This window comes from Poecilia mexicana, unplaced genomic scaffold (genome assembly GCF_051168715.1).
Source record: "Poecilia mexicana isolate PSO_F unplaced genomic scaffold, ASM5116871v1 scaffold_22, whole genome shotgun sequence".
NCBI classification, from domain to species: Eukaryota; Metazoa; Chordata; class Actinopteri; order Cyprinodontiformes; family Poeciliidae; genus Poecilia; species Poecilia mexicana.
Window position 1 is genome coordinate 13,224,803 of NW_028263391.1, and position 25,889 is coordinate 13,250,691.

The 25,889-nt window shown below is 38.5% G+C and overlaps 1 protein-coding gene across 6 annotated transcripts in view; it reads right to left on the minus strand.

The window, feature by feature from the left end:
* The window catches only part of daam2 (dishevelled associated activator of morphogenesis 2), a 111,402-nt gene that overhangs the window by 25,128 nt on the left and 60,385 nt on the right, over positions 1-25,889 (minus strand). For all 6 annotated transcript variants that reach the window (XM_088002914.1, XM_088002912.1, XM_088002913.1 and 3 more), the window contains exons 4-6: positions 18,841-18,915; positions 12,087-12,181; positions 142-475 (exon numbers count right to left, since the gene is read on the minus strand). In XM_088002914.1, the coding sequence (XP_087859040.1) occupies positions 142-475; positions 12,087-12,181; positions 18,841-18,915 (504 nt within the window). The remainder of the gene's footprint in view (positions 1-141; positions 476-12,086; positions 12,182-18,840; positions 18,916-25,889) is intronic.

Genomic DNA, 25,889 nt, shown 5'->3' on the forward strand with positions numbered 1-25,889 from the left:
AATGACTTAGTAACAACATCAACTCAAAAGATAAAAAAAAAGCCTGGCTGAAAGGAAGTAAAATCTAAGGAAATTAGGAACATCTTCTACTACACATTATCCACAATAACAGTAATATTACTTCAGCTCAGCTTTACTCACCTGGAATCGAGTCCTCTCTGCAGCGTATTTTTGGTAATGCGCCATGGCCTGCAGCACCTTCTTGTGTCCATCAGGCACCAAGCAAACGGCTCCGAGAATCTCCAGAACCGCCACTTTAGTTTTAATGTTCTCCGTCCGCAGGCTCTGAGAGATGGTGTTGATGCTTTGCGGATGGGCCAAGACGTGCGCGCGTCCCTGCGAGTTGTTCATCAGGGCCTTGATGCAGCCGATGACTGAAGTGTGGATGCGGCTCTCTGACGTCTCGTAGTCCATGCTGCGCAGGAAATTGAGCAGGCAGGTGAGTCCGTCGAGTTCGATGAATCGTGTGACGAACCTAAAGAAGCAGAGGAATAAAGATGGAGAAAATGAAGTTATGGACCATGTAAATTGTTCTTTATTAGCAGATGTTGGTCTCTGAGGCCCTCAGTCCAGTACTTGTGACTCAAATTTAGATCAAAGATCTTTATTTTATAATAGGTAATAATTTCTAATACTCTGTACCTAGAGTGCTAGTCTATGAGGGATTGTTCAACAACTCAAAAATGTCATGTGTGACCTTTTCTCTATGGTCATGTCAAACCAATAAAGAAGGAATAACAATGTTATATATGACTGTATTTTTCTTTGGCTAAAAAAAACAAAAACAAAAAACAAACAAAAAAACAGAATATTCGGTTTTACACTGAAGCTGGCTAAAACCACCTGGCTCACCTGTTCCTGTTCAGCATTAAATTAAAAGCCTATTTCACTTAAAAAAAATAAATAAAAAATCTACAATTTTTGATTTTGATTTAATTGTCTAAATTAAGTAGTAGAAGTTGTGTGGACAAAATTGCCGTGTTGATGTCAGATGTAAGAGGAGGAAAAAAATAATTGGTTGGAGACGATAGAAAGGTACCAACTTCTTCAACTAAGCAAAAATTAGCTCAGACTCGCCAAGAATAGATAATGAACGACTGGAAATACATTTTCTGATCTGTAGAGTCTGGACTTCCCATGACATTCAGATGATTCATTTGCTTTTCTCTTTGCTGCTGAGACATTTCAGCCATTGTAAGGATCATTCTCTTCTATGCCACTCATTCGAAAAGCTTGCTTCAAGCAAGAACCGCCACCGCTCACAATGTCCTGGTTTATTTCTTCAGTTTGACAGAATTCATTTTGCTTCAGTAAAGTTGAGGATTCACAATGGATCTTCTTCATTGCATCCAAACACACCCACATCTTTCATTCATTCTACTTCAACACATTTCTCTGCATCCGGGATCCACACCAAAAGGGCCACCAAAGCAAAAACCAAAAGACTTCCTAAAACTGTACAACCTTCTCCTCCCCTTCAAAGCTGATGTTAGCTGAACTAATTAGAAATCAGAGAGTCAATGACCTCTACAGGAGCGAAGTGACTAGCAGGAGACGTAAACACTGAGGGATGTCACGTCCAGTGAGCACAGTGTGGGCTGCTTTGTAAATGAGCATCCCACTCAATAAGATTCCTGATAGACCTCATAAATTATTTCAGACAAATGAGGGTTTGTGAGAGGGAGACATAGAGGACAGAAGTGACACGGAGGGCGAGAGTGAAAGTGACGCTGAAAGCTATGATTTATAGCAACTTCTGGCGGATCTTGGACATTGTTTATAATTACGTGCTCAACGCCAATTCCTCACCTCCTGCTGTTTTGGCAGAAACGTGTAAAAAAAACAAACAAAAAAAAGAAAACACAGTTTATAGCATTTACTTTGAGGCAAGGGCTTCTCCTTTTCTCACCACAGATGAATAAGAGATCACAAGCAGATGTCTAGATAGCAGCAAAAACACTACTGCTCTGAAATATTTGTGATTTCCTCCTGATTGAGAGCACCTACACGTATACATGCAATCAGTCTCGAAGTTCCCACTCGGCATACAGTGCACTTTTTGTCTGAGCACAAAAGCAGCAGCCCTTGTCCTGCACCAAGGTGGCGACAGATGAATCCCATGCATTAAATATGACTTGATTTAAATTCAAAGCAGGCACTGGGAGCTAGATCGAGACACAACTGGTCCAACTATGAGGAGTTGCACATTTGATATCTGTGAGGAGTTTTTGGATAGCATGCTGGAATAGTCCTTCGCCTGCTCATGAACCGAGGGCTCTCTCTGGAAGAGCTTTCATAGTTGAGGAGAAATTAGGCTGAACATCCCTGTGATTAATGTATGGAAAGCGGAGGGTGAGAGCTGTTGTTCTTGGAGTCTCAAATCAAAAGCATGGATGAGATTCAAAGCTCTGCATGCTGGCTGCTTCAAATCGCTCCGCCGAATTGTCGACCGTTTGCCAGAAAACACACACAAAACCCAAACTATGAACCATAAACTAATGCATGTGTGTGTGATTTATGCATGCAAGACATTAGCACTAACGTGCATGCAAGATTTCAACGGGGGGTTCATTTGTGTCTAATCTTCTGCCGTCTCCTTTTACTCCGGCGAGCTCTTAAATAAATGAATCTCCTCCTGCGCCCTATAACTGACATTCACACTCAGCTGATTGGCATAAAGGTCTTATTGCATTTCTTTCCAATTGGAACAAGTGCTGCATACTTTAAGCCTCACCTGGGATCAGCTAATGCTGCATATGAGCTGACTTGGGCTGCTGAATGGCACTTAAAGTAATTCAACCGCACACATTTTTCAGATAAAAAATAAATGAATAATAAAAAACAAGCATTAGTTAAATCTAAGCTCAGATTATTCAAGTAAAACAATGGCTTAAAGAAGATATAAAGTAGAAGATAGTGTGATTTATTGTGTAATGAGATGATTGCCATTGTTGTAAATTGTGGACTTCAATCCAGGCTGAATGACAATCTGAAAATTATACAACATCTTAAATTTAATCAATTCACCTCTATGGAAAACATGGATTAAACATTGGAATTAGGCATACGTGTAAAAAAGAAAAAGTCACAGTAGAAAACTGCAGCTATAAAACTACAGTACAATTTGGTCATTTTTTATTCGACCTCAGTGGTCAGAAAGGTAAAGTTGACAAGACATGAAAAATAATTAAGTGAATCAAGTTCTGGTTATATGTACTTAAAAATGTATATTACTTTATTTATTGACAACTTAGCCGCTTAGTGTCACAAACAAACATTTCCAGGCATAAAAATTCTTTTTAATGCTTTAATTTGTTAGCACAATTAATAAAAATAATTTGCTCATCAGTGATCTTCCAGACTTTTGGCCTTATCTTGAAATCTCATACGCTTAATAAGCAGAACGAAGCGGAAAGTAATCCAGAAGCGCACATTTAAATTCAGAACTGGAGTCCAGCTAGACGTACTGTTTGAGGTTTCAGCTTCAGAACCAAAACGGTTTTCCTGTTTGAACCGAGAATGACCCCAGAGTGGCAGACAGTCTGCCTCGAAGCACAGCCACACACACTTATCCAAGTCCAGCCCTTCCAAATGCACAAACTCAAGCGATCATGTGCTCCCCGGAGCCATTCTGCTGCCCTTCGTATTCACACACACATCTAAAAGTCTCTCTCAAACACCCACTCGCTTCCATCCAGGGACACTCAGTCACACACAGGACTGATTTGACTAGAAAGGAAGAATGTGAATAAGAGGCCAAGAAAGGCTGTCAGAGGTGCCAATTACAGCACCCTGACTGGAGGTTTTTGTGTATCGTGTAATATCAGCACAGCTCTCATTTAAATGCTTTTCACTTGTGAGGCCTGGTGTTTAACCGAGGTAACATGAAGGCTGAACAAAGGACAATGCACATAAAACCGACATAAACAGAATACGATTAAAGCCTCAGCCAAAGGGCACATCTGTAGCAAATGTTAAGCCATGCACAGAGGAGTTCTTCTGGGCTACGTTTATAGGCATGTCCACAGGGAGCGCTTCATACGCAGGGTCAGCTGATCTCAGGTGGGCCTTGGGATCATGATGTCTCCTGTCAGTGGTCAATAAAGTCAACAGGACAAACAGCAGTGCACTTCCATAGAACTCAAGTAAAAAATGAAAAACAATGCTATTTTATTTTAAGACGAGATTATATTTTAAAAACGTCATTCTCCCATGGTATTAGGAATGACTTGAAGCTAGCTTAAAGAGATTAGGAAATTGTTTTCTGAGGCTATAAATTAAGTAAAAATTAGACTCTCTGTGTAGGAATCACTCCCTGATGTCTGTTAAAAAGAGCAAACCCTCGGTCTCCTGCCTTTGCCCGGATTCACTGGTTTTCCGTCATATAATTTATTTCCGTCCAATCAATGACAAATTTCCCACAAATGTCAGCAGCATCATGTAAAAAATGTGCTGCGTAAAAACGAAAATAAATTACATTGCATGATGAGGAGTGGAGATATATATTGTCATACTGAAAAGAACTGATGACTTTTAATTGTCCAATAATGATAATAAACAATAGAAGATGTATGAGTCTATTAAACAGCTTTGCACTTAAAAATTTTACCACAATGAAACATGATAACCGAGGTGATATTTTAGACTGTCCTCACAACATTATATCATTAAAAACTGTTAAGAACAATGTTTATGGATAAAGAAAGTTGACCGTTACCATTAGTGGGAGATTTCCAAATAACGCTCAACATTGCCTAAATCATTTGTTCTGACAGAAAGGCTGAAAGCTCTGAAAGATAAAACCGAAAATGTTCTGCAACAAATTCAACCTTCTGAAAGCAAAGCCTCCCTTTTCTATCTGCTTGATTTCTCCTATAATGCTGAAGTATCAGCCTGAATGTCCAGTTTCCATAAAGAAATAGTTCAACTTTTAAAAGTTTTATTTTGGCGTCTTTTGTCCTTCACGTTACACAACTTACTGATACAAATAACTAAATGTGCTTCACTCAGGAAGAGCTTCTATACTGCAATGTTGTTAGTGCCACGAGCGGCTAGAGGTCAATTCATTGAATGCAAAACGAGATAATTTGTAGTTTCTGACAAAATCACCAATCAGTGCCAGTCACATTTTATTTTTACTTACACAGTTATTTCAACAAATGCACCAAAAAAGTGACAAAAATCAAAAGTGAACATCATCCTTTCTTAGTTCGTGAGTTTGTTAGAAGGTTCAAAAAAGGCCTGCTTTGTAGGTTACACCTTTTGCCTTGCAGTCATTAACTCAAATGAAAACCGTGAGGAAGAAAATTGATAGTCTCAGTATCTAATGAGGTATGCGAGTTGGATAATAATCCACAAAATCTGTTTCCTCTTTCCTGATGTTTCAACTTTTGGTTAAATAGACAAAAAAAAAAAAAAACGAGTTCAGCGAGTACGAAATTTAAATGCAGAACTCAAGCTGCTTACTACTTTTTCCACATGAAAAACTTTAAAGAAGTCACAATATTTCACAAGTCAGACCAGGGAATTTATGAGAAAAAAAAAAAATATTTTTCTTTCCCTAACAACTGAAACATAAATTTACTAGAGGTATAAACAAAGATCATATTGGGTATTTTTACACATTTGCAATTATGGAGAGTGGGGTTTGGTGAAATGGTCTATTTCTGCAAAACAGTTTTTGTTCTGCTTGTCAGCTATGTTACAATAGAAATGTTTTGTGGTGTAAATAGTCATCTGGTGCTGAGGTGATGAGGTGCAAAAAGCTTCAACAGAGAGTCTGCTGGAACCGCTATGAAATTGTTGAGGTTTGAACTGTTATAGATGGACACACACACACCCACACACACACATTCTTTAACACATAATAAATACTCTATGATTCTTCAGACACAAAGAGTGTGGATCGCTTTCTACCTAATACAGAACTCTATATGCACAACACTTTTGTACACAACACACAGACCCACTAAGTATAGAAAAATGCCAAATGGCTTATGCAAAGAAGCCACTTTTGGAAACCAGTACTCTAGTAACAGAAGGAATATCTGACCAGTTAAGATTCAACATTAAGACAACCATCAAACATCCAACTTTTTACCTTATTTTGACTCCGTTTTTGAGAAACAAAGTGTGACAATTAGCAATATCTAGTGGCTACTCTGCAGACTTGACACCAACTCTTTTTTTTTTTTTTCCCCCAAATCTGACAGCTGAGGGAAGAGGGGCGTGAACTACCTTTTCTTTAGTTGGCGTTTTCACTTCAATGGAGGATTTAATGAGGCAGACATACACAAAGCGATGCATAATGTAAAAAGAAAGGAGACGTAGTTTATACTCTCTTTACAAATAAAAACCTGGAAAGTGTGAAACCCTGCATCATTTTTCTTCCACCTCAGAATTATGTGCGACCTTTGACCTTTCACACACACAAAAAAAAAAACATTGAAACAAGAAAGGACATTGCATATTTGTCAATATACCAAGCTAAAGGTCACACAGGAAGTTAAAGGTTAGTGATTTGTGTGATTACATAACACATCAAACCTCAGATTCTAGTACAATCTATTTGTTTATTATCTATTATGTACATATTTAGTAGTAGCTCAAGCTTTATCTACCTAAAATATTTGAGCGTAGCACTCCACTCGGGTTTTCGCTGAAAATCCCTTTTCACTACTTGGTATCAGACGTCGGAAAGAAGCAAACACATCTCACATCTACGTCTCGAACACTCTTTAAAGATGTAATGCTTTGCTCTCCCACTGAAACATATTGCGTAATGTATGAAAACAGAGGTTTTCCTCCCAGTTACAGCAGGACTTTAAGAGATCTGACTGTTCTGAATAATAAGTTCTCCTTGTGTTGGTAGCAGACCTTCCAAAGGGTTATTGACTCAGGAGCAGGAGAAGAGACTGAACTAGGGCTCAAGTCAATATTCCTGCTGGAAGAGATTTGGAAAAACAATGTCCAGACAGCTGTCATGGGAAGCACTGAGATGCTCTGCTTGGACTGCGGCGCATTATGGGTCACAACGGCCTCACTGACCTGAAAGGGGTAAAAAAACAAAAAAAAACTTTGTTTCCCTGCAATAATGTTTCAACTAAATGGCAGCAGTTGTGGGGTTTCGTGTCTCAGATGCAAGAATGCACACACAGACGCTTTGAGTAGAACCACAAATATCAGCACAGATGTGGATTTAACTCAAGAGGCTAACAGTTATGCAACAGCGCTGACACAATAACATGCAACAAATATTGAAATATTTAGAAGATAAATTAAAATGCAACACAGACTGTGTATCTACTACACGGCTACATGGTTTGTATATGTCCATCAGCCCTGACATGCCTGTTTGAGTTTAGATTTAGCTTTGTGTGGGTAAATACACAGGCCCAGCTCCATTTGATGGATGATAAACAATACAGATCTTACAGAAGGAGAACAATTTCAGTGTGCCTATATTTGTCTGTTCAGAAAGAGTACAACATTTGATGAATTACATGAACTATTTACTGCAGCATTGGAATAAACCCTCCCCGTGACTTTTCTTTACTTTGGCTCGTCAAGGTCCACTTGTATTTCTGCAAAGTGGCATCTTTATGTTTTATTTGTTGAGATCCAATTTTCTTAATCAACGTCAGCTGAAAAGAAAAAATCTGAGTTACGGCCTAACGAGGGAGCAAAACGTGGCTTTAAAGCTGTTACTAAATGTCCCTGCGACCTGCCAAAAAGGGTCACCAGCTGAGTCAAATGAAGAGGCTGAAAGCTCACATGATTTTACGAGAATCAAGTTGTCTCATAAAGTACAGCAAACATAAACAGAAGCAATGAAGTGATTGTATCTAGAAAAGGAGAAACATCTGAGAATGAATCTTGAGAGCAATGTCTGAAGGGTCATAGTTTAACCTTAAACTACATTGGCAAAAACACAAAATATCTAGTAAAGTATAAAAGAAGTTTTTAATTTACCCGACTTCTTTTTTTTCACAAAACAGAGGACTTGTCAGTAATTTAAGTCAAATTCAGTTCAAGAATATCTTATTGATCCCAAACGGAAATTAAATATTATAACTCATACAAAGAGTTATAGTAGATAGTGGTGACAAATTTCCTGTAGCTGTCCGTACTACAGTGAATTGGAAGAAGCCTCTGAATGAAGACATTGTTTTCCTATACAGTCTCATGAAGAGATTTTTTAAGTATTCATCCAGCTGTATAGAAGGTATTTCAAGGCCAAATCCATTTGCCTTTCGCTCAAGCAAGAGTCAAAGCAGCATGTCAGTTCTTTTGCCCAAAGAGTTTGTGAGGAATTAAAAAAAAAAAAATCCCCATCTGTAAACAACTTTTCTTGGGGTTGATATGTTGAGATAAAGAAGTGTTGGAGCAAAGCTTGATTTCCAGTTTTCTCTTGACGTGCCGATTCTAAATTTGTTCTTGAGAATGTCAAAACAAGCAAATCCACATGTTCATCAACCGATATTACTAAGCTCAAGACCACAACAACAACAAAAAAGCAAAAATCACTCACTGATATGCTGATAAACCAAAAATAGTGGGGGTTTTAAACACTGATGCATTTAATGGAGTAAAACATATAATTAACATCTGATTACTTTCATTTGACCTACGGATCGCTCATCAGAGCTAATCAAGTGAAAACTGGCTCACGTTAGACCAGTCCATGATAGATTGGTGCATGCCTGGCAGGCACAGTCAAACTATACAAAAAGCACTGATGAGGTGATTTTCTTTCCCAGTATTTCACTGGAACCAAGCTGAAAATCTGACCATAATCATTCACAGGACAAATCTCTTTGCCTTTTGGCCTGTGGAAAGGTACAATTATTTATGAATATTACTTAAGTTATAGGTGCATATTAGACAATCTTAAAGTGTCTTCTCAAAGTTTGCGTTTCAGATAAATATACTGCACCTGTTTTAATTTTAGGCTCCACAAAAAAAAAAAAAATAGGAGGCATTTGTACATTAAGTAGCTACAAATGCACATAATGCAAAAATAAAAAATAAAAACATTGAGATACATGTCACCTTGCTATGCAAATTATCATCCTGCGTGAGAATGTGACAGCAACGGATGGATCATTGACAATGTGCTCTTGTTGTGCCCTCTGCCTGGCACAGTGCATACCCAGCATGTGTTTAGCTCCTGTGGCCCTGCAAAACAAGCTGAGGGCAACAAGGCGCCCTCTTCACAGCCAGGCCCAGCTGCCTCTGGGAAGACGCCAGGAGAAAAAGAGAGGGAGGCCACTTGAGGCAGGCATGAATCAAGGCCGAATACGGACAGAAACAACCATGTCCCACAAAAGCTGGCCATAAAAACAGCATGACGACTCACTGAGGGCACAGAGAAACGATCCACAAAGTTGGCGACAAGCTCAGATTTCTCGCCGACCTTTAAGCTCTGAACCATCTTTTTCCCCCTTTGACGTTCATGTGTCTCAAATTTGACCAAGGCTGGATATTAACTCACTGCCCACAAATCCCCCAGGCATCCATATTCTGTGGGAGGCACCTGGAACCCACATCAGGTATACAGTAGTGAGAAACATGTGCGGGTTAATGGGCCATAACTCATCCTGAAAAGAACAGCAGGTGCATCACTAAAGAGAGCTCATTGAGCCGTTACAGTTTGATGAAGTAAATTATCTGAATTAAACACAAACAAACACTTGAAGGAGAAGCAGGAACAAGAGAATGGCTGTTGGGAAAACAAAACGAAAAAGGGATTACCATCACATGACGATGCTCTGCTCTGCTTGTAATGTAGTCTTAAAAATACATTTCTTGTCCAAAAAAAACCTGTAAAGTTAATAAAATCAATGTCATCACAAAACCCACAATTGTTTTAGTGATCTGCATCTCAATGACTTTATTGTCAGGTCAGGGGTCAGAGTTAGCAAGGACAGGGTAGCTGATCAATTTTGAATCAATTGAAACAACAGAGAGGTTGCAAACAATGAGACTGGGAGTTTAAACTATTTGTGCTAATAAATGATAGGAAATGATAAACTCAATCAAAGGACAAGCCGCCATCAATGCTTTGAATGAAAAACAATTCACAGACTACTGCCGCTAGCAAGATTGCGACCAAATCACCTTGTTATAAAAAACACAACTGAAATTTGCAAGAGAGTTTAAATTGCTGTGAAGAAAGCTTCAGGGGACATTCGAAAGACCAAGACGTGGTAGGGAAATTTCCTTTCAACTAATGGACTGAGATGCCATGAGGACAATCCTGCTCAGGAATGGCAGTCGGCAGGTGTGAGCGTTTCTGCTCACACATTGAGGCTGAGGCCTCTCAACGCTGGTCTACTATTAAAGAGGACAGCAAATAAGTCACTCCTCTCCAAGAAAACCATCAAAGATAGACTGATATACTGTGGGAGGCAGTGAGATTGGCTGTGGTAAGGGTATTTCCCCCATTGAAGTGTCCCTTAAGACTATTTAATACAAAACGGGTACCTGGAGAAGCAAATGTGACCACTACCCCGCGGTTTGCCAGCAGAGGAGCAAACAATCTTGTTTTTGTTAAAAAATTTAAGCTCTGCTAGTCGCAAAAATTCTGGCCACAACTGAATAGTTCACTTACTTTTAAAAATATATCTGGTTTTGGAGGCATCCGTGTCAAAGGGATTAGGGTATTCTCGCAAAAGAAGACAACATGTCTTAATGTGATCTTTCCACTTGGACAGACAAAGTACATTACATTTGGCTTGATTCCAAACTACTATCTCTAATAAGGAACTTGCAAAAGATTGTACTTTTACCACAGTGTTGAGATTTATTGTTCAAATAAGTGCAATTTACACAAATGAGCATGGATGTAGAGCCTTAAAACAAAATTGACCATTCTGACTTCAAAGCCTCAATCGGTCCATCTCTAAGCTTCATCAACAGAGCGAAACACAAAATGGTCAAAGACAGACTGACTGCTTAGATGACAAACAGGCCGACTTAATGACATTTTGAGATAAAAGTCGGCTGATGATTTGCCAGCATCTGTCGGCGGTTATTTCATTAGGCTGGTAAACAAACAACGCATGCGGACACATGTGCAGAGCAGACAGTCTCATCAGCATGGCTGCTTTCCATTACCTGCACATAGCTGAGAGAAGTGGAAATAACTGCAAAGACGACAGAAAAGAAGAAAGGAGGTCCAAAAAGCTGAGACATAGAATGACAAAAATTATTGAGAAGTGATGTGAAAACAACAACCAAATGTAGGGAATCACCAGCCAGGGCCAGCGTCCTTCAACTTTTAGATTTATCTCTGTCCCAGCATACATTTGTCAAATAAGTATGTCTTAAACAGGATTCTGCAGAACTTGTTTCTGTACTTATGTCATTTTCACATCTGAGTCAGGTGTGGACAAGGTACCCATTCAAGAGCTGAGGGCTGGATTTTGCCACCACTGATATACAAGGTGCCATTTTAAACACAAAAAAAGCAAATGGGCCCATGTACATTTGGAACACACACCCAACAACGTTTATGTTCACTTGGCCTATAAACACAGACGTGACCCAGACTTCAAAGCTGCCCTGAGTTTTTGTCACTCTCTAGATGTAGCCTGTGACTTTATATCTCCCCATGACATAAAAATAAAATAAAATCAACAGGCCCACTTTGGTTCAGACCCCCCACGTCTTACGAATGGCTGACGTATACGGATGTGAGGGTGTCGCAGACTGCAAGAGGAGAGCAGTTTGCACTAGTGGGACGTCTGATGTCCTCAAATGGCTCTTTGTGTTGATGTGTGAGGCCTAAGAGCTGCCGATGGCCATGTCAGGGAAGGGAAAAGCTAAACTGCGGTGCTAAAAATACCTCTAATTGGTTGCATTTCAGTTGGAAGTAATTAAGTGGGGATAATTCCAAATGACAAGAGGCACTATTATTGTAAAGCAAATCTTTCCAGTAGTATGTTACATTATTAGTCGTAATTAGTTTGTGGGATATTACCTCAACAAGTCAAATGGCAGGAATGCGTGACTTGACTGAGAGCCATGCAATGCAGAGCTCTGGACTCTCTGCAGCCCAGGAAAACACCACATGATGGACATACCTCATTGGCTGGGTTCGGAGTGCTGTCTTCAGATCTTCCACCACCTTGTTCCGCATTTCCATTTCTTCCTCATCGAAGGCAAACAATGTCTGCATCTGCAAATATAACAAGGAATTCAGATCATTGTGGATCTAAATTGTGGATCCAGTTCAAAAGTGCTGGTGATATTTCTGTTCATCCCTTCATCTTTTTATTCATTTTGCAGTTTTTGTCATCTCATACGTGTTTGTTTTGGATACCAAACAGTGCCAAAACAGACACGTTTTGACTATGCATTTAAATTTTTTCTTAAAATCTTTGACAATAATTTAGCCCGGAATTATTTTTGGTTTAGTCAAAGATTCTCATATCTTAGAGGTTCTTATGCTATTGCATCCTTTTGATCATTTCCAGGTAAACACCACAGGGAGAGTTTAAAAGAATATATAAAAATAAAAAATTCAAAACAAATTTTCAAATTGGTAGTTTTTGTTACACCAAAATCTATGCTTACATCAAGATGGGAGGTGGAAACACAGAAAGAAAAAATCTGTTTTGCAAAAATGTGAACAGGCCTTGGAGATTTCATAAATCACAAGCCGTTTCAAAGAATTCTTGTCGAGTTCAGATTTGATCAGTCCGAGTAATAAATATTACTCGGACTGATCAAAATACATCTAATTTTGAACCAGAGATGATCAGATGTAGTCCAGAGAAAATCAAGTATACTTTTAGTTATGAAGCTACAAAGTAGATGCTAACATTACCGCTGTAACATCTAATGGTTTGCCAACTGCAACATCCTTACAGGGCTTGTATATGATTCATATCTTATTTGCCACACTTTCCACAGAAATGCCCAGAACCCTACCACAGACAGCGGAACAGACTACGCTCTTTTACTCTTTTATTACTCTTTTGTAGTGCAATTACATAAAGAGAAGCCTAAAAAAAATTGTTTTACTCTTTTAATTTTAATTTAAAGTCTTGTACACTGATACATTTCGTCATGTTTCTTCACCTTCATATCCATAGCCCACAACAGCAACTTAGACTTAGTTCATAAGAAATAGTATCAAGTTAATATCTTGTCACCCCACAGGCACAATCACTTAAAAACCATTGTATATTCCCCCTTCTTTCAGTGACTTTTCTGTCAAGAGAAACCAAACACCATGTCAACAGAAGTTATGCAGACAACTGGCTCTAATCAAACTTACAACAAACAGGGCAAATAATAAAAAACACTCAAACCAGTGTTCGTGTTAATGCATCTCTGCATCACTTAAAAGGTTTCGTCAGTAACATCAAAGAGCAGCCGTGCTCCCATTAGTCACGGCTTCTGTTTAGCCTCTCCGGGCGTTTTCCATGGCTGCTCACTGCCAAAGCGGTCGACCTGAGTTTATTTCAGCACTCTGAGTCGGATCTGCCAACTCTGAAAAGATCTCTTCTTTTCTGGTCCTTCAACAGGGTATCTCTGAGTTGGAAATCCTACAGCATGTAACTCTTATAGTCAACTAAGGCTTAACTGTAAGTTTGACTGCTCGGCAACTTTGTACAGCAGAGTTAGTGCTTAATCGAAAAATGCTACAGTCAAAACATTTATCAAGTTGACTTAGTCTCAACTGCAGACAGTCCAGAAGCCCTGAAGAGGCAGTTCTCTTAGCCAACTCTCGATGTCAGAGTCTAGCCAACAGCTTCTTCCTTACATCTGTTATTTGTCAGCTCATTCATACCTGTTGCCAACATCCACACAAGGATACCATTACAGCCTGTTGGTAAACCAGCAGATGGTACTTCCCAGAGTCTTTATTATAGGAAATGCAGCCCAGAGCCAGAACATTGCCTTAGAGCTGATCATCAGTGCATTGTTACCAGCCGGATTGGTGCTGCTGCTCTAAAGACTAATGTAGGCCATGTGAGTCACTGGCATGCCAATTAAAAATATGGCTTTAATGCTAAGAGGGGGAAAAAAGAACACATATTAATGTGTTTAAATAAAGATGAAACAATAGACAAAGTATTAGATTAATCAAACCAGTAAAAATTATCTCTCAGGTGCTAAAAAAACATTTTTTTTTTAATTCATGCCGTTGATTTGAGGTTTCAGAATGTTGAGAATTATGGAACGTTATCATAAAAACCTAAAAGATTTCATGCTATATTAAAATTTGCGAGTGATAGTTTGATTTCAGAATGCATACATTTGGTTTTAATGATCACTTCATAATATCTTCATAATATTAAAAGTAATCTGCTGGTATTGAAATCACAAAAACAGCCATTAAAATAAGGATGCTGTTTTTCCAGAGTAATCATAATTCCATCATAGATTTAGGGAATTCAGTTGTTTGCGAATCATAACTAGTGACATCTACTGGCACAACAGTTGAAATACTTCTGTTTATTTAACATTTAAAATACTTCTGTTAGTTTACAAGTCGCTAAGTGGCATAGGACCATAAGACATTAAAGATTTTGTTGTTTCTAATCAGGTCTTGTGGTTCAAGACTATTCTACATTCCGAGAGTCAGAACTAAACATGGAGAAGCAGCATTTATTTTTATTAATTTTTTTAAAGTTTCTTGAATTTGGAACAATCTTCCAGTATTACAGAGAGGAAGTATCGGCTTTATTCCAGCTAGCTTTCTTGCTCAAAAAGGTTTAAGATATGCTCTTCCAAGGTCATTTTAAGTCACGTCTATCAAACAAGTTGTGTAATTCTACAGGATTACTGCCACGGCTCTTGTTGAAATGGTAACAAAAACCAAAAGTTAAATAAATATCCATTGCGTTAAAACATATTTCAGGGAAAACCATAGTTTCAGCCGACAGCTTTTTCTGATGGTCAAATGACAACAAATAATATGATGAGGAGAAATCAGTTGTGCAGTTGATTTAATACACAATACATAATTTGATACCTGACGTTTGGGTTTATTAAGATGCTGCCATGCCATGGCTGAGTGACTTGCTTAATCCCAGGTTAGAAGTTTTGAATCTTTTTTTTTTTTTTTCCCCTCTTTGGGGAAGCTTATTCCATCATCAGGTTATTAACGTCAGGACAGCAAGCACATTTGTGTTATAACTGTACAGCCAGCAAACAACCTTTGAGCTCCGACGTGACTTTATGAATGAATGTCAAGATGTAGGTCATGAGGCAGTCTCTCAAGCTGACGGAGCCAAAGTGAGATCATCCAATAACTCAGCTACTGTAGAAGGTCTGTCCCCGGTGAGCTCAATTACTCGCCAAGACATGAAGTCATGGATCTGCAGCGTGGATGCACTCAGGAGCTCCGGTGTCGAGAACAAGGAGGGTTGCAAATAAGGATGAAAAATGTTTTGGAAGATGGAAAGATGAATAATGGAGCCAAAAGGAGGGAGATGAACAAAAGGGTGTTTGTTCAACTTTAGAAATACCTGAATAGCATCATAGCATTGGAATCTCCCTAATACAAGCTAGATTATGTCTGAGAATTTTATAACTGGTTGTTTCCAATCTTTAAATCCTCCCCCTCATATTGGAGTAATTACTTAAACTGACACTGTTACGACCAAGCCAGTGGGGCGTTACAATAACCGGAACCTCGTCCAGGATCCAGTGACTGTTTTTTGGCACGGATTGACTCCCTTTAAGTGAGGTCACTGAAGATTGATTTAAATCGATTCGAGAGTCACGTCATCAGAGGTTTTGTTTATCGTTTTCTATCCATAATTGTATGGAGGAAAATCTGGACTCAATTTAGGAGTTTGCAACACTAAAACGATAAGAGACAAACAAGTAGCAGAAAGTGGACTTATTGGTTAAAAAAGTTCCACGTATATTGAAGCAGGCTTTTCACGAACGATTTGCACAAATTGGTTTGTAGCAAATGTACTAAAACAATGGAAAGGCTGAAACACATCGCTGACAGGGAGTTTGATGACAGTCTGTCTGACACCTAATAGCACAGCAGGCGCTGCTGCAGTGCTGATGGATTTTTCAGCTCTTGGCAGCTTACAAATCAGAGTTTTCTCTGAGCTCAGCTTACAGTGTGATGCCGTTTGTGAAAGGCTGGGTGCTGCCTGACCCAGACAGTAAAAACTGTTCACCCAGATTTTGAGACTGAAGTAATGGACGTATAGAATCTCGTTTTGCCTGTATGTTCGCCATGTGAAGGGATCATACCTTCAGTGCTCTCAAAACCCAAAACGACACATAAGCTGTTGCTGCTTGTTTCCATGAGAAAAAAATGCATTGCCCAAAAAAAGTAACTGTTCACTAACAGAGGTCTGTTTTTGCTTTTGTTTCACCGTTTTATGTTTTTGATCACATGCATTTTAATGTCAGGCTATAATAATCTGATAACAATCTGAGCGATTTATTCAGGATGACTTTTAACTACTTTTGGGATTGTATGATTTGTCTCTAAGTTTTTAACTGTCGTTTTATTTTTTTCTTTTACCCCTTTCTTTTTGATTTATTTGTTTGTTTTAATGTATTTGCATTCATTTTTATATTGTATTGTGATTTTTGACCTGTGCATGGTGCCATATGAATTAAGCTGCTTACATACTAATGGCCTTTTTAGAGTCATTCAGAGGTGGACGTGCTGGTCTGCTTTGGATCAGTTTCCTCCTACATGAGACAAGTCTGCTTGAGGTCCAATTGTGTTTTGTCACTCCACAGATTTTTTTTTTCATAGAAGTCATGGGAATCATTAAGATGTTTATGGAAAATCTGGGACAGGTCTTTGTGTTTCATTTGGTTAGTAGTTGCTTCCACTGTGGTGCTCCCCACTTATGTTCATTTTACCTGGTTTCTTTCTTCCTTTTTTAAATTACGAATCGTAAATTGCCAGACCTTGTATAATGCTCTAACAAGTCAAGAGGACTCCAAAGCACTTTAGACATCATTCAGTTATTTCACCAATTCACACACACATTCACATGCCGATGCTGGTAAGCAACACTGTGTATGCTGCTCACTGTTTTGTATTTTATTCATGTGTGAATAATGTCTCTTTCTGTGATTAGATGGAATCCCAGAGTACTAGAAATATATTTGTAATCCCTCCCAGACAGATGTCAGTGGCAGTTCTTATGTTGCTTTTTGACATCTTTCAGCCTACTTCATGTTGTCAGACAGGTCCTGTTTAAGTGATTTCTGAATTTGTAATCAAACTGTGGCAAGTAAAATTGAAAACTTTCTAAAAGTGAAATTGTTAATTCCTGATTTCATTAAGGGGGGCTAATTCTTTTCCACATAGTGACAGTTTGGTTTGGCTTTTTCTTCCCCAATTTACATAATGAACTATTACCATTTGATAAAACTGTTTTTTAAATTTATGCAAGTTATTTTTGTCTAACCTAAAATAACATTTGATGGCCTAAAATAATTGTGAGAAAAACAAAAGAAATCTGTAGGGATGCAAAAGAACTTTATGGCAATCAACATTATTTCATTGTGTTTTGTCTGATTGCTTATATTGATTTGCATGTATTGTATCGAAACAGTCGTCTGATCTGCAACTTGGAAAGACTCACAAGAATAAAGAAACAAATCTCAAGCTTAGTAGAATGTGGACAGATTGTGATTAACACTGCTCATCTATAAAGATCCTGCTTACATGTCAGCCTCCTAAAATATCATGTTTTATGACTCCCAAACATTTTTGGAGCCAACATGTCGTCCACAAAAGGACTCTGGAGGAGAGGTCAATGGCACAAACTGGTCACTGAATCAAAAAACACAACTTCCCCAGAAAGGCGCATGTTAAATGACAATGAACTCGCCGCAGAAGAGAAGTTTGTTATGGTGTCAAGCTGTTTTCACTGGCTGCTATACTGGCTGGAAAATAGTGTATACTGTCATCTTGACTCTGGGTCGCTGACAGTTATGCCCACTTACTGAACTGCTAAGTGTCTAAATGGCCTGTTTGTCATCACAGTGTGTGTGTGTGTGTGTGTGTGTGTGTGTGTGTGTGTGTGTGTGTGTGTGTGCGTGTGCGTGTGTGTGAATGCGGGGGTCAAAGAGAAGGAATGCGGTCATGTGAGTGCAATCAGCAGTCAGCGGGGACGCGATGAAAAATTCACCCTGAGAGATGTCTGAGAAAGAATGGCTGAGAGAGCAGTGACCTCTTGAGAGGAGAGCACTTAAATTAAGTGAGGTATTTTAAAAAGAATGTAAAGTTAGGGTAAAAAGAAAGTACACCCTAAAATATACTACACTATAATGGTATGTACAGTGGCAATGTATTTGGTCCACTTCTTCCCAATGGTTTTTCAGCTCATTTAGACCTTTGTTGAGGTCTGGACTTTGACTGGGCCACCCCTTGATTCCGTTTTCTCACAGCTATTCAAATTTCACTCCTGAATAGTTTAGTCTGCAAAGAAGTTCAGGATTAACTAAACTGGGTGACCAGATCCTGTGACAGGCCTACAGTCATCACACCTTGACCACCGTGCTTGACATGCATGGAGACGTGATTGTGTCAATTTTTGCTATTTAATTTCCAATAAATGTTATAGTCTGAGATGAAGCTTGTTTGGGGGGTGAAGAAGGGTGTATTGTAATTTTTGAGCAGGAACTGTGAAGAGTAGAAACGGTTTTCAATGTCCCTGTTGCAAATTAGATTGTTTTACAAGCCAAAGGAGATCAACTCGTTATGTTCTGACACACAAAACCCAACGTTTGAAAGTAGATTTACTTTGTTTTGAACAGGATTGTATGTGCAAATTTAAATAGGAAAAAAACAACTAAAAAACAATTGAAACAAAAAGGACAGAAACTTACAGCGGCCATGGAGTTGATGCGGTCTATGTAGTAGTCGGGCCAGCTGGTAGCCAGCTTGTTGGGGTCTTCTTGCTCCTAAACACAAAGAAACAGAATTAAGCTTTTTTTTAATGTCACAGTTCAGCCGTGATGAAATAACAGGAAAATAAACAGATCACATTAAAACATTTGTTGTCTCAGCACAGATCATAGTCAGACGTTTCTATCACAATCAGAACAATGCATACAGTAAGCCATTGTTTGTACGCTGAAGGATTAGCTCATAAGCCGGCTTGTCTTACGCACTAAAGTAACGAGCCTTGACAGCTATTAGAGAGGTTTATTAAAAGATGAAAATGAGTAACAGGAAAAGTATTTTATTTTCATTTGTATTTGCTAACCCATGTTGGTAATTTTATTCTTTAAAGTGGCGCTGCTTTTCGAGCAATAAACGAAAAGAAGCTATCGATACAAATGATTATCTTTTTGACCCATTTTCCGTCTAAATACAAAGAGCTTCCTAATGGAAATTAAACAATAGCTCTTCCATCTAGTGATGAATTTGCTCTGTCTAACTTAGGCATGCTTGATGCTAAAAGCAACCGCAACCGTATTCCACAGTCAAATCTGACCCTGTCCTTAAAGCTGCAATGTTGGGCAAATGTTATTTCAAAAATGGTGGAAGTAGTCACATTAATTCAAGCTAAAGAAAAAAATAATTTTACTACTTGAAATGTTCCTCTTGTTTCCATACTTAAAGCATTTTTCTTTTTTTATATATATGATGGAGGAAAAATAGTGCTAAATGATAATCTACATTTGTCCATTTTTTAAAAATAAATAATACATTTACTACAAATGTGTCCTGCGTATGCAATCAGTCTCTTTGAGTCTACTACTCTTGAATGAAAATCCAGGGACACCAATTATCTTTATAAGTTAAGCAGAGTTCACCTGTGCTGTTCTGCAAAAACCTGTTAAAGATTAGAGAACAAGCAGCATCATGAGGACAAAGGGGCATTAAGAAGAAGATCAGGGACAAAGCAAAGCTGTGGAGAAAACTATTCACATGACTGAATCCAAGTAAAATACATTGAAGTTTATGAGACAAAATGTAAAAACGCTCAAGCAGTATTATTACTCTTACAAAGCACTCAATACCATAGATCGTATTCCTAATAGGGACACAGAGACTTCGCAAACAAATCTGTGCTTTCTTTAGATGCAGTGAGAAAACTAGAACTGTGACTGATTCCAGCTTTCTAACAAGCTTATTTTCCACTGGTTTTGTCATTTACAGAGTGCTAATACTCTTTTACAGACCACTTGATAAGCTCATATTCCCTTCACACAAAACTATCCAAGTTTCAGCTTGCTCCAGCCATCTCTTGGTATTTTCAGTAAAAACAGACCAGGAACCTGTCTAGGGAGACCTGGGTAAAAAATTAGAAAAAAAGTTTAATTGGTGGCATGTCCATTTAATCATTTCTATTTTAACAATTTCATTTACTCTGAAAGCATGTTTATGCTGTAGCAAGAATTTATTTACTCTGTAATCAAAATTAATGACATGCTGCTTCAATATTTGCAACGTAGCACCACACAGTTAAAGCAAATTAGCCTTTCTGCTGATCAAGTCGGTCAAAGTCCAGAATGAAATTCCACTTAATTGATTTTCCCTCAGACATAACATCCTTTAATTGTCTACATTAAAACGGGAGATTTAAGTTCGGCCATATAATGAGCAACGGAATCAGCAAATACTCTGATTGTGGAAAAAGGCTCCAGCTTTCCTGGACTCTGTACAAGTTTAGTCAATGTACATTTCAGTCCCTGTAATGACCATTGTTTCTGAGGTCCAGCACTCGGTGCCAGAAAGCTGGTTCAACCCTGAAGGGCTGAAAGGAAACAAAAACAATAAAACTCACTGTGCTGCTATGCCTGTGTTTTTAAAGCTGGCCCATCTTTCCCAATGCCGACACGTTGAGGACGCGATGCCAGACAGATTCTGATGCTCAGATTAACAATCTAACTGCCCCTCCGTGACCCTTTGGCCAAATCACAGCCACCCAAACATTTGTTTTGGCCACTACATGTACAGTATAATTGTCACCACGTTTCAGAACAAATTAAAAAGGATGACAAGGTTTGTTTGAGAGGGTCCTAGTCATATCAGTCGACACATTTCCTTAATTTAGGTCCTTATAATGGAATATTTAGGTGGTGAAATGGTGCAGAGTCTGTTCGTGTGTGTTGCTGGCTCAATCAAACCACTCTGGAAAGTAATAACAGTTGATGACAGGTATTAAAGTTGTGTGATAAGAACTGAATGGTGTTTGGAACAAATGAAACACGCCAACTTCAGCCTAAGAAGACTCGATGCATGAATGTGCTCATTATACAACAGCCTTTTTCTTTTTTTTTTTTGTTCCTTTTGGGGAATTGGCTTCATCCTCACTCTGCAGCCTTTCAGCCCACGGTTATACAAGACTCGTTTCAGTGTGGATGACACTTTATTACCAGCATAAATCAATACCTTCGTGAGGTATTTTGTTGTGTGACATACTTTTGTGTCTCTTGGACACATAACTCGTCTTATTACCCCACAGAGTTTATACCCGTTTGAAAAGATGAGCATGAAAATATCCACTCATCTGGAATTGATATTCCTGATATCTTTGTTATTTTATTTCTTATTTTATTATGCTGTATTAGCACCAGAAAGGTCCTAGTCTGCTTATTTAGTTTGGACCAAAAGCAGACTTTTTTTTTTTTTTTTTTTTTTTTGCTTGGTGTGGATTGCACACAAATTAGATTTTTCAAATGGACTATAATTTGTAAACAAAGAAACAGGCAACGATCATCGCTCCCACTCAGCAGAAGCGATGGGAGTGGAACAGAGCACAGACCCGGAAAAAACAAACTTTAAGATTGAGATAAGTTACATTTTTGTTGTGCACATTTAAGCTGTTATTACAACAGAAATAACATTTTGAATTTCAAGAGCGGCTCGTGTAACACTGGCTTCATAATGGAATATTTCTAATTTTCTCAGAAAATGAGAGCTGCAAGATGAATGAGACAAGATGCTCTGGGAGCCACAGCATGCTGGCAGCAGTAAGCAGAAAACTGTGGATGATCAGGTGTGACTTCAGTTCAACCAGAACATTCAGTAGTAGCTTTAGTAAGACTGAAGGCCTCATTTTTACCCAGCAATGATGGCTTGTAAAATCCAAAAAGATGTATATGTTCTGTAGTATGTCTGCTTTCACGTTGTTGCTTGAGTGTATTCACACCAGCACCAAAGTTCTGGACCAATTGGGGGAAAAGAACTGTTTAAAGTGGTCTAAATGTTAAAATAAGTTTGCCTCTACTTTATTCAAATGTTATAAATTAATCTATAAGAAGCTCATGAAGCCGCAACATAATCTATACTATCAAAAATGTTTTTTTTTCAAAATTAATTGAAGGCACTGCAATCCAAAAAACTTCAGAATTTTAACTTTTAAATAAGTTTTTCCTCAATATTCTAAAACTTGCTTTAATCCCAAGTGACTGAAAACAGAGCGAGCTTCATCTGGTTTAATGTCAGACAGTGTTATGCCTTCAGCCGTTTCTAAAAACAGCTGAAGCTGAGAAGTGAAGTGCAGCTGATGCTCCTCCACAAGCAAAAAGTGTTTTTGGTCACACGTTGGGCTGCAGCAGTTTGGGGTCGACCCCGTCACTCTGCTGCAACAATTACACACCATGACCACACATTCCTTATGTCGGCCGACGTTAAATGTGATTTACAGCGTGCGACACAGCAAAGAAAGACAGGAATCCCCAACAGCATATCAAGTATATATATCTGCAAGGTGTTTCACTTATTGCAACCATCTGGTGAGGAAAATATTGCGCCCCCGAAGACCCAAATACCTGGCTAACACCAACATCCAGGCATATTTCTTTGTCTGTTTGGCAGGCTATTGTGTTTGCAAAGGCACCTGTTGAAAGAAAAGATGAAATTACATACTCCAGCTTCCCCGCTGTCATGTAACAAGCTGTCTTAAACATTCTGAGCCCCCCTCAGAGGTTTCGCTGACAAATAATTGAGCTCACAGCCTGGAAGAATCTGGTGCACATATAGCTTTCAAGTCACAACTTCAGGAGCAACAGGAGGTGAAATTCCAACTACTCAGCTGGCAGCACCGAACAAAAAGGTACTTTGAAATGTGGAAAGATTTTACAGTTTGCCTCACTGTAGGAAATAGTCTCGCTTTTAGACGATGACCAGCAAGTGAGGAAATTACAAAGAAAAAAAAATATAATGCCCCAGACACCTCTAAAGAAGCACATACTCAAACAAATGTTTCTTTACAACTGTTAAGATTTCCAGCTTTGGTAGCCAACCACGCACAATCGGTCGTTCGGTTGTATAAAGGAATAGAAACTCTACATTAACTCCGAGAGACACACTAACATGTCCCAAGAGCGCTCCGGTTTTGCCACGGGATTGGACTGCACTGCAGCTAACTCTAAAACCCTCAATAGAGCTCCTTAATATTAATAAAGACACGAGCAAGAAGCAACATGCACCAAGTGAACCTTCATTAATTCAAAACCTGATGCACCAGTCGGGTTTTTCCTGGAGGAAACAAAAGCAATTTTCTTGGAAATCTGAGCTGATGGTTTTAATTTTGTTTTTGATGAATCATCATGCATTCAAAGTCGCTTGTGCAAAATTGACCCAAATGAAGGATGTGTGATATCAGGAAAAACCTACAGCTTCAATGTCACCGCTCAACAATGAAATAACAAAAACCACTCAAACATAATTTGCCTCACTCTTTGCTTTCTTTATCGTCACGGTGATGTCTCCACCATTCTCTGTGAGCCTTAGCATCTTGGTCACTGAAATCAATATCTGGTGCGGGAGGCAAGGCTAAGCCGAGACGAGCCAAATGGCCAAAGATAAGCGGGCATACAGAATTTGAAGGTACACATCACACTCTACTAAATATTGCATCCAAGCAGTCCTGATATTACATGCACTCATATTAAAGTCTAATCTAAACACATGACATAGAAAAGTAAACAGCTTAAAGTCTACATTGGGGACAGATTATATAATATGATACTGTTAAGAATGTCAAAACCCTGTATTTTTAATCTAAATTAGAAAAGATGAGATGAACAAAAGAACTGATCGTGAAATAAATAGTATGGCTCACTAGTATTGCCATTCTCCGATTAAGAAGCACAAACAAAATATCTAGAGCCAAAAGACACTTTTAGGGAAAAAGAGAGAAAAGGACAACAATCATTTTAATGAAATGAGTTATTACTTGTCTTTATAGGAAAAACTAAATGCACTCAGTTTTGCTATGGTATTCAGTTATAAATTAGATTAACTCATCATATTGATTACAAAACAAAGTCAAATGCCTTCCATTCCTAATTAAAGTGAAAGGTAAATATTTTTTTCTTAATTCTTAGCACAAAATGTCACCACAATCACAACATGATCCCATGGGATGATGAGGACCACCAACTTTCCAAGGTCACCCTAAGAGCTTGGAAATGGGACAGAATATTGAATGTCCAACGATTTTGTTAAGCCTAACACTTAGATGTTTTTTGTTCCTTTTTGTTTTTACAGATAGAAAAGGTTAAAGTTTTATTTTTATTTTTTTGCAAGCTGATTGTTTTGCCACGAATCACAGTGAGTGACAAGATGAAGCCCACATGCTCAATAGTTATATCAGCAACCATTTTCAGTGATTTTCCAGGTTCGGTCCACGCTGTAATAACAGTCAGATTGTGTTATGTAATGCCATTCCTGATCGGTATTTGAGATGTAGGATAACGTGAGATATGCTCCAGGGCCGCATGCAGGAAATTGAAAGGAAATTAAGAACATTTTTTAGAACCTCTCTCTCTCTACAATTTGCACACACACAAAAAAGTGTATTACAACCACATTTATCCAAAAACATTATCTGCCTGTGCTGCCTGACAAAAATATGAGTTCAAAGTAGACATTAGATTTGAAAGTGACGACCCAATACACTCTGGGTGTGGGAGCTCCTCTTGTTGGTCTGGATAGAAGCAGGATGGAGTCCTGGAACCATTTTATTCTCTTAGATTAGAAGTGACCATAAAGCTACTTCAAAGCCTGCCAGGTCTAGCAGACTGAATGATTCAACACGCATATGGTTGGAAATGGATTTATTGTGGATGAAAAGACCTCAGCATGAGTCTATTAATGGAGCAGTAAATTTGTAATCTGTGTGATGGAAATTAAAGGGGAAGCAGTTTGACACAGGGTGATGAAAAGACTCCGATATCAAGATGTAAGGGCATCTGATGTATAACAAAAATAATTCTACAAGGGTGTGGGCTATTTTGAGCAACCCTAAACATTTGCAGTGTAAGTGTACTCATGTAAACACTAGTTCCAACCTTGGTTTAATGCAACATGCATATGTTTCACATTTCTGACAGAAGCACGACAACACTTTTTTTTTTTCTTTTTTTTTTTCCAAGCAAACCCACATCTCACCACCTACCTAACTCTATCAGGTTACTGTGTCTGTAGACTGCGTCTGATGACCCTCTCTAATTATTCCTACTAAATATCAGATTGTCCAGGAACTGCCTGCAGCAATATCACGCCAGTCACCATGGCACCATTTTGATTAAAGGATTAAAACAATTTATAGCCCCATTAAATGGGCTTGGTTTAAAATATCTGGAAGAACAGACAATGAAATTATCTGCTCTTCCAGATAATTCCAGAATAATTTCATCAATTTCAGATAATTAATGAAATTATCTGCTCTTCCAGACAATTAGAACGTTAGTTTTTAAATTTTGGGAAGCATTTAAGTGTGTCTCTTATTCAAAAATCTTATACTATTTTTCTGGCACCATACAAAAAATTTAATTTTTTAGGCATTAACAAAATAGCTTCATATTTTGACCTGCTTTTCATTGGATTATTTAAGGGTTTAAACCACCCCTAAGGTTTCAGAAACAGGGTTGTAGCTTGGTCAGGGACTCGCTCTGTGATCGTGGCCTGAAAACAC